We start from the raw sequence: 14,225 nt of genomic DNA on the forward strand, positions 1-14,225 counted from the left end.
CCAGCAATACTCGCTCCTGTGCAACAACACGAGAGCGAGTATGTGCGGCGACATCCGTCCTGTCTAAATGGTCCCTTAGGTTGGTTTCATATCTGCTTTGGAACCTCTTGCTTTAGGTTCCGACGCGTATCTGATTGAACTTACCAGAAGAAAAAGTGCTGCATGCAGTGCTTTTTGTTCTGTCCAAAAGTGGGTGGATCCCATTAGTCAATGGGGATCGTCCAAAGATAGAACCGTTTGGCTGTGGGGATTACCCTTCCTGCTTCCCAAGTGGAGCAGGAGAGTTGTGAGTACCAACCACTGATGTGAAACCACCGTTAGAAAGTTTCTCTTTATGGATACTGTCAAGTTGGCTTAGGGAGTCTCTTATAGGCCATGAAATGTGCCGGGGGGACCACATAATTGGATATATATTTTGGTTCTACGTACATTTCTATGACTGTCCATACAGATCATACGCATGCTGCAGAAATGGCCCCATTTAGATGTATGGGATAGACCTTTAGTTGCTGAATTTTATGTTGCGCGAATTTAGTTTTTACCGGTTTCTGACCTTCAGTGACTAGCCAACCCATGTGAGAACGGAGACAAACCTTATTTTACAGCCTGCAGTCAAGTTGAATGTATTTTCTCTAGAAAGTCAGATTCATGACTTTCTTTTTCTCCCTGTGTACTGCCTAACCAAGATAAGCAGCTTTCATGCTGACCATAGCAAATGGGGAGATTGTAGACCGCTGACATAGTTATGGGGGAAGGCTTCTGTCTGGAGGTTCGGTGCTCTAGCAGACTATATTGAAATAAAATGCACTATAGTAATTCTAAATAAGTTAAAGGGGTCTTCCCATCTCAGCGGGGTATCTTGCTGACCAGTGGGACCCCCACAGTTCCTGAGGTTTCAGCGCTGGTGCAGCCTAAGGTTCTTGCAGCAGAAGCCTCACATGCATGGCTTCAGTCTGTTCACTAGAGTGCCGGAGCTAGCAAAGTTCTAAGCGCTCTATCGCTGACACTTCCATTTAATTGAACGATTCAAATAGCGCAACGTGACAAATGGAACAGGCAGTTTCTCCCAACTCGAACCAAAACGCCACTTTTAATGATTATTGCAGTCTCAGAATTAGGCCGGCTGTCCACGGGCGTTGCAAAGTCCCGCGACAGATCGCCGCCGCCGAATCTCCGCTGGTCAGCCCTATCTGATAGGCTGGCCGTGGAGAATCACAGTGATTCTCCGCTCATGGACAGGAGCCGGCGCTTTCCATAGCAATGCTATGGAAAGCGTTCGCCGGCGGCTTACCGCCGGCCAATACACTGTCGTGGACAGGGGGCCCTATTCAACCACCTGAATAGAAGATTACATATTTGCAAATCGGGAGTTGTCTCAAGCACACCTGATGCAACTAATCGAAGGCTTCATTAGTTGCATCAGGTGTGCTTGAGGACGTATCAAATACCTGGACTGACTAGGGCTTTGACTGAAGCTTTATTGCATTTTGGAAGTATGGTTAATGGTCCTTTTTATACTGGATGAGCTGTCAAGCAGACGATGCCCAACAGCTCGTCCCACTGATGTCAGTTCTGTGCTGTCGCACAGGAACGAATGGCATAGCTCACAATGCTGCCGACATGGAGGCGGAGCAGGCCAGGAATCATTTCTTCACCCCCCTCCCCCACCTTACCAATTGCTGTTTACATTGAACGGCACATTGTTCAGTCGCTGCATGCATTCACATGGGACAATTACCGATCAAATTCCCGCGGGAGTGTGGAAATCAAAACGATAATTGTCCCGTGTAAAAGGGCTATAAGTCAAAGTGGTCCAAAACATTAAGAGAAGAGAACGTTGTCTTGCACAAATGAGGGAGTGGATCCAAAATGATAGCAAAGACAATGAATGTTCCTAGTGATCCGGTTGGAAGAAGATTTTCTAAGTTCCAAGAATTATGGCTACACTACCTGGATGTTGCAGAAAGAGGGTGCTATCGCTGGCTGCAATCAGATTCTTAGGGAGACACGACGAGGTCAAAAACTCTTGAGTGATGGCAAAAGCCCTTCTGCAAAACTTGGTGGTAGCAGGCACGGAGGTTTCTGTTCACACAATAAGGTACATTGTTGAGGGTCTTTGAGCCTGGATTCCAAGACCTGTCCCTCTATTGACCCAGAAGCACAAGAAATTCCAATTTTCTAAAATCTATATAAATAGGCTTTGTAAGTTTATTTTTTTTGGGGGGGGGGGGGGGGGGAATTCTGTTTTGTGGAACGTTTTGGTCCTACGGAACACCAGTATGTCTGGGGCTGCTTTGCTTCCTCTGGCACTAGAAAACTGCAACATATGGAGGGCAAGATACATTCAATCCAGTATCGGGAAATCCTAGGTGAAAATGTCACGTCTTCTGGAGCTTGGGCGTCATTGGACCTTCCAACAGGACGATGATCCCAAGTCTACCTCCAAGTCCCCAAAGCCTTGGTTTTCAGAAGCCCTAGAAAATTCTAGAGTGGTCCTCACAATTGCCTGACCTGAACCCCATAGAAAATCTTGGTTGGGATTTGAAGAAGGTGGTTGAAGCATTCCAACCCAAGAATATACGTGAACTGGAGGCCACTGCCCATTAAAAATGGACTAAGATACCACAGAAACGCTCTTAGAAGCCGGTGCCTGGTTATGCATTATGTTTGCAGCAGATCATGACAGCCAAAGCGTGCTCTACAAAGAACTAAAGACACTTGTCATGAAGGGGTAAATAATTCTGAGACTGCTGTAGTCATTAAAAATGGTATTTTCTGTTAAATTTTGGGAAAAAAACACTTGTTGAGCTATTTAGATTCTTCCTGCTTTTGATTTGGTGTTCTTTTTTTGCGAACCGCTGAAAGTTTGAGTAAGGACACTCGCACATACCGTCGGCAAAATGCTGCGATTTCGATTAGTGGCATTTTGCAGCAATTTTTACCGGTGTTTTTGGGCACAGTTCCTGCCTCCAGCAGTGTGTTTTAACGCACCCCATCGTTCTGATGGGTGATGAGGTGTGTTAATCGAGCACAATGCTAGAAAATTTCAGCGTTGGGAAAACCTGATCAAACACAGGTCTGAAATCAATGGGAGTCTTGTACCGCAATTACCATGGAGTTCAAAACCCTATGGCAATTGCGGTTAAAAAAAAAATGGATGTGTGAGAGTGGCCTTGAGCTCTTGAATGTAATAACTTGTTGACCCCCTTTTAGCAATAAACTCCACCACCACACAGTTCTGTAGCTGCAAATAAGATTTGCGAAACATTGAGGAGTAATTTTAGACCGTTCCTCTTTTTTAAATGTTTTCAGTTTGTTATAGTCACTGGATACCTTTTTTAGTTCTCAGCCCTCTTCAGGACCTGCCGCAGTATCTCACTAGGACCTCTTGCTTAGTCATTACAATTTTTTTTCTTCCAACCATCCAACTAAAGGTTGACTGTCTTGTTGCGTGACCCCCCCCCCCCCCAGCATTCAGCATCTCTTGAGCTTGAGGTCACGGACTGCTACCCTTTTTATAGCCTCCTGAAACGGGTTTTATCCACCTTTTTAGAATTCATCGTTCCCTCAATGATCACAAGGTGTCCAGGCCCCTTTGGTAGCAACAGAGCTTCAAAGCAGGATGCTCCTTCCACCATGTCTCCATACTGCACGGTTAGGATGAAGTTTTGGTGATTGTGTGCAGTGGTTTTTATTTCCTCTAAATAAATTTAAAATTTTATATATATAATAAATATTTTCACAGAAGCATTGTGGGAAATCCAAGTGGTCTGAGGCATACTTGGGATAAGTCGAAATTATGGATGAGCGAGCACGCTCGGTTAAGGCAGATACTCGAGCGAGCATCGCTCTTCTCGAGTAACTTACTACTCGTCCGTGCAAATGCGTGAGGGCGGGGGGGGGGGGGGGGGGGGGGGGGGTGCGGGGGGGCGAGATGGAGAGTGAGAGATCCTCATCGCATTTGCAGTTACTCGATGCAAGCGATGCTCGCTCGAGTATCTATCTGCCTTAACCGAGCTTGCTCGCTCATCTCTAGTCGAAATGGATGCTTGTGGTGGTGTTGTGTTTTTGGGGGTTTTTTTGTTTTTTTTTCCCCCCTGGACAGCACTGGTGTCATTCCATGAACGCCATTTTTGTCTTGTTCAATGTTTTTCTAAAAATGGACACTTGAACAAACGTTTTAGCTGTTTGTACAGTCTTATATAGGTCTTTTTGCTGTTATGCTTGGGTTCTTTCTCACCTCTTTTTGGGATTGCCTGTTGTGATCTTGGAGTGATATTGGTAGCAACAGTACAGAATTTTCTCCATTCTGTAGATAATTTATCCAACTGTGGATTAATGCACACCTAGGTCTTTAGCAATTCTTTTGTTGACTTTTTTTAGTTTTCATGCATGTCTATTGGACATCTTCTGAAAGTCCTTTTGTATTGAGGCACGGTTTGCAGTAATCAATTTTTCTAAAGAACAGATGTGTCAGTAACCAGGCCTTGTGTGCCTTTATTCAATGGGCAAAACGCTTGTGAAATCCACTTTTTTCTAATGTTATCTCCTTAATTTAAAACCTCCTTCCCAATTGGCTGATGGAGAGGTCATGAACACAGTTTTACTTTTTCAATGTGCTTGTGTTTTTTTTTTTTTTGTTTTTTTTTTAAACTACATGAATGGTACAACGGTTTGTGTATTATTAGTTTTAGTTAGATTGTGTTATGTCTAATTGTTTTTTAAGTCACAATGTCTGCCACTAGATTCTAGATGGAGTCACATTGGTGGGAATTCATGCGCCATGGAGCCATTTTCTGTGAAAACTAGCCTAACAATGATGGGTACAATGCAGTACCTCAATATAGACTCATTAACAGAACACTGGGATTGCTCTATTAGAAGTACTTTTAAAGTTTTGAGTGAAGCTTTCAGGCTAGGATTTTTCACTTAGGTTTTAAATACGGAACTCAATCTCTATACTGCATTTCTAACATTTTTATTTATCTGGGATGTCTTTAGAAGACTAATTGAATTCCCACATGGCAAATCTTGAAAGCTGCTTTATTTATGTAGCTTCCCCCATTTTAGTTAATTCTTTGGAGGATGTTGTTTTGCAAACAGATGAGGACATGAATAACTAATATTTGTTCAAAGCCTGAATTGCCGTGTCATTGCTCATAAGTGTGTGAGTGGGGCATTTCAGTGTATCCCATGACTGATGTACAATAGTACAGTAAAGGGTTTTTTTGGTTAATTCTCAATCATGAAAACATAAAGGACATTTATTTTTCTTTAGCCTATTATACTGCTCATAGTCTGCTATATTACGGAGCTGCTCTCCTCTAGAATTGCATCCAAGCACAATCCATTTGAAGCGCTGCGGAAGAAATTGGCGCTATACAAATAAGATTATTACTACTGAGGTTGATTAGCTCTGCTATTGCTCTGCATAGCTCAGTTTGTAGGGAGTCCCGATATGGTATTGTGCCCTAATATGCAAATAAGGGAGATGAAACCTCCCTTATTGGAATGCTGCCTTCCAATAGGTGGCGCTCCAGAGGTATTGTTCCATTTCCCTTATTTGCATATTACCCAGAGGAGCATGAATGGCCTTTAACAGTCTCTCCCTAAGGAGAAAAGCTAGCGTTCCTGAGCCTTAATACACACTAACATTGTTGTTCAATAGTCTTAAAGCAGATTTGCAGACCTGTGTAAAGGCAGCATAGTGTCGGGATGTAATTGCTCTCTAAATTGAACAAAGAAATGTTGCCTTTATAGGAACAATTTGAACAAGAATTTAAAAATGGCAAGACGATCCAGTCTTGTTGCCATTTGCTAGTAGAAAATTCTCCCTGTATTTAGCAGACATGCCACATGCTAGGCTTTTGCTGGAAGTACCGTCTCATGCACACTCTGCCTGCCAGCGAGGAGTGCCACGTGAGACAAGTCGGATCAAGAGATGTCATTACTGTGACGGGTTACCGCTGCTTTAAACCTTGCCACGTTAGAAAGTCTGTGTATATATAATGGGGGTTGGTGGCGCTCTAAATCTGATTATAGTCAGGAGGGAAGGGGGTGGGGGGAGAGGTATTTGGGAACTGTCAGAAGAAACCACTAAATGTGTTTTTTTTTTTTTTTTTTCTTGAGGCAACAGGGGGAAAAAGTCTGTATGTGGTTCTACTGAGGGGTCGGTTTGTGATTATACTATGAGGGGGCTCTGGATGTGTACAATGGGGTGTGGCACTGATTATACTGGTGCAGCGCCTGTCTGGTTGTGTAGGTTGAGGATAGGGCAGCTCTTTGGATGACCTATGTAGATTATACTGGTTTGGTGACATTCTGCTTATATGTTATCTATAGTGCAGGACGTTTTTTAGCTATTTTCTTTTGGTGACTAAAAAACACTTCAGTGCAAAATAACTATTTAGAAAACTTTTTGTTAATTTTTTTTAAATTTTCTTTTCATTTAGCAGTTTTACCGAATTGAGATCAGCAGTTCACACACATCATGAAGTTCCGATGACTGATCATTGGGGGAGGGAAGGGGGGGGGGGGCGGCGAGCATGAGGTACAGCTGATGGCCATCTAATATATATATTTTAGGTTTGAAAAGTGGTGCTAAACTGTTTTGTAAGGCAGCATAGGAGTGATCTGTCCTCATTGGGTTACATGATATACATTTTGAGTTTGGTTACCCAATATGCCCCTCACTTATAAGTAGTTTTATTTTTTTGGATGCATACCAACTTTGATGGGATTATAAATTGTATTTTTTATGGTTATGTCTCTAAACTAAATGTATTTATTTTAAACAGGGTAAAACAAGCACCACCTGATGGGGTTAAGTCCAACCCATCGAAGAGGCATAGAGACCGTCTAAACACGGAACTGGACAGATTGGCGAGCCTCTTGCCCTTCCCACAGGAAATCATATCTAAACTTGACAAGCTTTCAGTGCTTCGGCTCAGCGTCAGTTATCTCAGGGCCAAGGGCTTCTTTGAAGGTAAGATATGAATATGCTGCTTCCTTCTACAATGGCTTTCCTTAGTGATCAGAATATTGCACTTAGTCATAACCTGTGTTGTGGACGTTGGGTTTTTTAATTTATGGAGCAGTTGCATTTGAACTGCTGTTGAATCAATGTTTCTGGTGCCGATTGTTGTATTATTGTGTTTTTTTTTTTTTTTTTGGTTCCCCCCCCAGTTTAATGTATTCAAATATTGAGTTTAAGAACAAGTTGGGGGGGGTATTTCGGAGCGTTGGCCAAATGTTCAAAATTTCCCTATTGCTCTATTATTCCAAACGTCCATTTAAATTGTCAAACTGAACTCCAGCACCCACAATGCCCAATTGCCAGTTACTGATAAGTACCCATTCACAACTGTACAAACTGTGTCATTACAGAATTTGAGGGCACTGCACTTGTCTGGCCAGTAAAATGGTGACGCATACAGGTCGTACCTATTGGATAGTAATAAAGAACAAAGCAGGAGGGGAGACCGCGGGCAAAGTAATAGCTCTGTAAAACAAGTTATTATATATTGCAAAATTACATGTTATCGCCTTATGAAGCACATGGCTTTGATTCGCTGGAACACCCCTTTAAATTTGTTTTTGTTATTGGACTTAGTAGCATTTTGGCCTACTGGAATGGTGGTATTGCTCGCTGGCCCTAGATAATGAGTGGCTTCTAAGGCAAATAATATAAGGTCATGGTTTTTCCTTGAGTGTCTTCGTATACTGTACTATTCCAATGGGCACCATTATAGTTATTTGGGCCCACTGGGCAATGTTTGTTTCAGTAATACTCAGGCCTGCATTGTGGCATTCGAAAGGCTCACAGATACGGGCCTATGTGTCCTGCATAATACGTTGTGCTAAAAGGACATTGGTTTTCTATTGGGCTACCCACACCTGCAGGTTTAATTTTTCACGAATGAGTGTGACAAAAACTCAGCATGTTGTACTTTGGTGTATTACGCGCCAATATGGCCTGTGGGAATTTAACATGCGCATCAAATGCATATTTACTGTTTACTACGTATTTTAGGCACTTGACAAATGCACGTGTAATACGTGGGACACATACGCCCAGATGAGTGAGCCTTAAGTCAGTATGTGTAAAAGATGCCTATTTTATTTCCCTCACATCTTGCTGCTTTATTAGGGTAGAGGTGTGATCTGTGACTACAGCTGGGTAGTCTGAGACACACCACCTGTGTCCTCATTGGTTCAGGCTGCTTTTTTTCCCCTCCCCATGTGCAGCTCTGCCTTTTGTGATTGGCTGCTGTGTGTAAACTCTATAACTGGCACAGCAGAAAGGGCAAATTTTTTTTTTTACTAAGGAAGGGCAGAGATTATAAAGTTCTGATTACTAAACTAGCAGTGAAAAAAGATGGTTGTCCGAAAACCACTAAACATATACTGAGCCAAGTGAGCCTTTTTAATTGGGAAACACTTTATGTTCCAGCCTTTACTGTAGCTCAGAGCTGCATTCACAAAGCTGCAAAAAAATCTCCAACAATCCCTACAAGCTTGCTTGATGATTAATGCTCCTGATAAGTTTGAGGTGTTCTCTCTCCCCCCCCCCCCCCCCCCAACTATCTAGGCCCCTATTCTGGCCACTTCAGCAGTGAGTGAGTTAGTTAGCATGGTCAGCCTAACCTCTGTGTGACACTCGCTGTTCCATGTCATTGGGTGGACGCGGAGGACCTCCTTACAGCGCTGTAAATGTTCTAATATCCTGTAATATGCTTTCAATTGCATCTTAAATATCTATTAAAGGGGTTGGTTAATGTATATTTTAATGTTAAAGGGGTTGTCCAGGAATTGAAACCAGACCTGTCCATAGGTTGTATTTGCTATTGCAGTTCAGCTCCATTTAAGTGAATGGCAGCTGAGTTGCAATACCTGATACAACCCACGGGCAAGTGTGGCCCTATGTTTGGAAGTAAGCGGGCATGTTTTTCTTACCCTGGACAACCCCTTTAAGACTAGGATCGCAGGTCAAAAAGTAAGTAATAATAAATGGGTAATACTCTCCCATCTCTGCGCCGCAGCTCTGAGTCTCCCTGTGCCATCTTTATAGGCTGCAGCAGACTGTGTATAGGTTGCTGCAGCTATTCAGAGCCTAGCGCTTGATCAGTGAGTTCTGTCATTAGATGCAGCAGCCTGTGACCTGCCTTACACAGGCTGCTGTAGCCTATAAATGAAACCTCGTGGGGAACGACGGGACTTGCAAGGAGCAAGTAGAGTTAAGCATTTGCTCATTTATTCTTTTCTGACCTATTTTTGACATAAAGCGGTTGTTAAAAATACATTTCTAAGCATGGCTTCCTTGGAAACTAAGCATTGATCAGAAACTACTTTTTGTTGTGATCAGTGGCAATCATACCACTAGGGCTACCACTAATCATCAGAACTGGGATCCTGAAGTTCCCCGACTGCATTGACCAGTGATGAAGAATGCACACTACCGACCCATTGCCAGAGATGGCAGAGTATAAGTGCTCAACAATCTCCATCAGTCCCACTGAAATTAATGGAGCAATGGTCCCAGCAGTGGGACTCCTACTGATAAGATGCTTAGCACCTATTCACAGAATAGAAAAGTTCTTTTTGTGGGACAACCCAGGGTTTGACCAGAATCTTTTAGAAATAAGGTACTTGGGCTGGGCTCACAAAAATGTAATTTCATTGCATATTACCATGTTTTCCTAAAAATAAGACACTGTCTTATATTTTGCCCCGAAAGAGGCACAATGTCTCATTTTCGGGGGTTGTTTTATAATGCTTACCTAGCAGCCGGCGTTCGTGTCCCTCGCTCTGGTCTCCGTTGTTGCTGCAGGCTTCCGAGTCTCTCCCGGCACACCGACAACGCAGTTCTTCCTGATAGTGAGGCTTAAATACCCCGCCTCCAGCAAGCTAATGCTGATTGGCTGACGTGGCGCTCAATTAACCAATCGTAGCCATTCATTGAATGGCATACTTGACTGGCTGTGATTGGCTGACGTGGCGCTCTATTAACCAATCAGGAAGAACGCTTCAAGCCACGCTACCAGGAAGAACTGCTCTGTCGGCGTGCTGGAGGACACTGAGGCCTACAGCAGCGCTGCAGCCCAATGCGAGTGAACCAAACGCCGTCTCCTAGGTGAGTATTGTGGTGGGTTTTTTTTTTGTTTTTTTTTTTTCTTGTAGTGTAGCTAGGGCTTATTTTTGGAGGGCTTAGATTTCAAATCAGGGTAAGTCTTCTTATCGGGGGAACACGTTATGTGCGCTTAATACGTGGTGAATGGAGTCAATGAAAGTACTTTTTGATTATCATTGATCCATTCACACTTGCGTATTCATTGCATATAACCTACACGTAAAAAAAGAATCAGCATGTTCTATTTACCGGTTATTATGTGTGATATATCACTATAGTTCTCTATGGGTGCGTGTGAAACGCTGTACATCTGCAATTTGCTTTGTGTGGTGCATAGTGTTAAGGCAGCAGAAATGTAGTCCTAAGCTCTCACTTATGACCTGAAGGCTGCAAGTTGAATCCCTGCATGGTTCAGGTTGTCGGCTCAAGGTTGACTCGGCCTTCCATCATTCCGAGGTCGGTAAAATGAGCATCCAGCTTGGTAGAGGGGATAAAATATATTACCTGAAGGCGCTGCGGAATAAGTTTGCGCTATATAAATAAGCTTGACTTAAAAAAAAAAAAAAAAAAGGAAGCCGGTGCGCAAGATACGCAGTGATGTGCAGCTCCACATGCCCGTAAAACGCTGCGGTTTACGATCCGGTCCTGTGAGCCCGGCTGTCCTCCTAGATGACATCCTTTTGGCCAGTAATTGCTGCCACGTTGTTACGTAACGGCCTGTGTTTAGGAGTACACAGAGTAAAATGTCTAATTTGTCCGCGGAGGAGCAGGTTTTGGATGACTGCCTCTATTTATTGCTAAAACTGTAGCTGGAGTTAAGATGAAGCAGTCTGTGAATAACAGGATGCAACAGGGGGGTGTGAATTCCTGAGGAAAGTAAAGTAGAAATGTGCAATCGTATCATCTGCTTTGGAAGGAAGCGGGGTTTTCTGCCAGTAACAATAGATATCTTTAAAAAGGAAAAACATTTGATCCGAGTTGAAGGACGTTATTTAAAAGGTCTTTTCTGGGACTTTTATTATTGATGACCTACTGTATAGGTCATCGATGGTGGATCGGCAGTGATCTGACGCTTGAGGTCTCCACCAACCTACTGTTTGCCGGAGATGCTGCAATGTGGACAGAGCTGTCTGCAAGAACAGTGGGCCTGGGGGGGAAAAAAGCAGGACAGCAGAGTCCTGCACACACTGATCACCCCCCTGGTCATGTGACCCTGGACTCCTCCCACATGGGTGACTGATCATATGATGTGTTTATACCCAGGACTGCAATGGTAACGAGGGCATCCGCTACGTTTAGAGGAAAGCAGGTTTCATCACCAACATAGAAAGGGATTCTTTACTGTTAGAACAGCTAGACTGTGGAACTCTCTGCCTGAGGACGTAGTGATGGCAAAATCCTTAGAGGAGTTTAAAAGGGGACTAGATGTCTTTCTGGAGAGGAAGGATATTATAAGCTATAAATCTAAGATTATTTGTTAATCCGGGTATACAGGCAGGTAGGAACTGTTAGGGGTTGATCCAGGGATTAGACTGATTGCCATTAGGGAGTCGGGAAGGAATTTTTTCCCCAAAAGGGCTATTGGCTTCTGCTCTTGGGGTTTGTTGCCTTCCTCTGGATCAACAAAACAGGAGGCTAGACAGGCTGGACTAGATGGACATTGTCTTTATTCAGCCTTACGAACTGTTACTATGTTACAACATCACAGGTCCTGTAAGCACACAGCTGCTGTAGGTGTTCGTTAGTATTCCATCCCCTACAAACTCCCGCACCCTCAGTCGCTGTGGAATACTAACGAACACCTAGCCAAATAGTAGTCGTGTGCTTACAGGACCTGTGATGACACCAGTCATGTGATCAGAGGTGGAGCATGTAACTCGCTCAAGATGAAGGACCTTTGACGTCACATGATATGGAGCAGAGCATGTAACTCACGGAAGGACAAGGGGTCGTTAGTATTTTGATTCATAACCTATCCTGAGGTTGGGTCATCAATAGTAAAGTCCCGGAAAACCTCTAATTATTTTAATGTGTGCCAATGTTTCTGGCATCATGTGGTTGACAAGGCAACCACATCCCAGCGATGCCTTCCACGTTGACCTCTTAAACTTCTAATGGAAGATGTGTCCACTATCCTCTTTGAAAAGTGTTTTTCAAAGGGTTATTCAGGCAAAAAAGGGTTCAAAGCTGTTCAGTCTTCTGTACAAATGTTAAAGAAGTCATACTATCTTCACACGATCTCCCATTGCTCTCTTCTTCCTGATACAGTAGTGATGATGATGCCACCAACTACAGGGAATAGGACCACTGCAGCCAATCAGCAGCTTACTTTGGCCAGTGATTTTTCTGCATCGGTCACATGTCCCTCTGTCGGGCGTCATCACTGCTGCATCGGGAAGTGGAGATCAGTGGGAGACTGGGTGTAGTCTGGGCAGGGGGTGGGGTGAGGCGACTAAGGCTTCATTTATACTGTTTCTACAGCAGGCTGAGCAGATTTGGCTTTTTCTGGAGGCAGGGGATAGCGTGAGCACATGCCGGCAGCAGCAGCAACGTTTCGCTGCTCCTGCGGTTTTGTTTGAGAAAGGGGTGATCCTCTGAAACGCTGCTCCTGCAGCAGTGTGTTCAGCAGTCATAGAATGGTATCGTTGGAAGGGACCTCCTGGGTCATTGGGTCTGCCTCTTCAGTGCAGGATTTACTAACCTATCCCAGACAGATGTCTGTCCAGCCTTTGTTTGAACACTCTCATTGAAGGAGAACTCGCCACCTCCCGTGGTAACCTGTTCTACTCATTCATCACCCTTCCTGTCTAATATGCCTAGAACTGGACACAGTATTCCAGATGAGGTCTGACCAAGGAAGAGTAGAGGGGAATAATTACCTCACAAGATCTAGACTCTATGCTTCTCTTAATACATCCCAGAATTGTGTTTGCCTTTTTTGCTACTGCATCACACTGTTTACTCATGTTCAGTCTGATCAATTAGTTTACCCAAGTCTTTTTTAAATGTGCTGCTGCTGAGCTCAATTCTTCCCATTCTGTATGTGCTTTTTGTTTTTTCTTGCCCAGATGTAGAAATTTACATTTCTGCTTATTAAAACCATTCTGTTAGTCGCCACCCACTGTTCAAGCTTTTCTAGATCTTTTTGAATACTCTCCCTCTTTTCCCTAGTGCTAGCTATCCCTCCCTGCTTTGTGTTGTCTGCAAACTTGATGAGTTTCCATTAATTCCCTCCTCCAGATCATTTATAAAAATGTTGAACAACACTGGGCCTACGACAGAGCCTTGTGGTACCCCACTTGATACATTCTTCCACTTGGATGTGCAGCCATTTATGACCACTCTTTGAGTACGATCACTCAGCCAGTTGTGAATTCACCTAACAGTTGCCTTGTCAATCCCATATTTGGTCAGTTTTTTCAATAAGTATAGAATGAGATACTTTGTCAAATGCTTAACTAAAGTAAAGAGATGCTACTGTATACGTGCTGCATTTTCCTGACCAACCCAGATGGTGATTCAGTCTCCTGTATTTGAATAAAGATATGACCTGCTTTGGTGACCGTTTCCATCTGTTTGTTTGCCATTCAGATGTTTCTTTTTTTTATGCAGTTTGTTATGGTATTTGCAGTTTTGAAATGATTCTTGAAGTATAAGGCCTCCTTCCCACGAACGGATTTACGCCGCAAAAATCCGCTGTGTTGCACCCTGCTATTAGGTTCTATTGAACCTAATAGCACAATGCTCACGATGCGTAATTCCACCGCGGAATTACGCACCGTGAAATCTCCCGTCCTCACCCGCAGCATGTTCTATTTGCTGCGGGTGTACGCGCTGACGGCTTCCATTGCAGTCAATGGAAGCCGTCCGTTCACGCTATCTCCCGCTGCAACCAGCGGAAGATAGCGTGAAAAAACGCTTCCCCGCCTACCGCCGCGCGTCATATGACGCAGCCGGCGCGTCACGTGGCACGGCCGGCCGCGTCATGTGACGCGGCGGGCGTGTCACATGACGCGACGGCGGTGGGCGGGGAAGCGTCTTCACGCTATCTTCCGCTGGTAAGTATGGGGTCTCTGGGGGGCGCCGTGACGGGCTT

The 14,225-nt window shown here is 43.9% G+C and overlaps 1 protein-coding gene across 2 annotated transcripts in view; it reads left to right on the forward strand.

The window, feature by feature from the left end:
* Window positions 1-14,225, forward strand: part of AHR (aryl hydrocarbon receptor) — a 119,445-nt gene that overhangs the window by 15,378 nt on the left and 89,842 nt on the right. For both annotated transcript variants that reach the window (XM_066584889.1, XM_066584888.1), the window contains exon 2: window positions 6,798-6,985. In XM_066584889.1, coding sequence (XP_066440986.1) covers window positions 6,798-6,985 — 188 coding nt within the window. The remainder of the gene's footprint in view (window positions 1-6,797; window positions 6,986-14,225) is intronic.

Source organism: Eleutherodactylus coqui, chromosome 12 (genome assembly GCF_035609145.1).
Source record: "Eleutherodactylus coqui strain aEleCoq1 chromosome 12, aEleCoq1.hap1, whole genome shotgun sequence".
Lineage (NCBI taxonomy): Eukaryota > Metazoa > Chordata > Amphibia > Anura > Eleutherodactylidae > Eleutherodactylus > Eleutherodactylus coqui.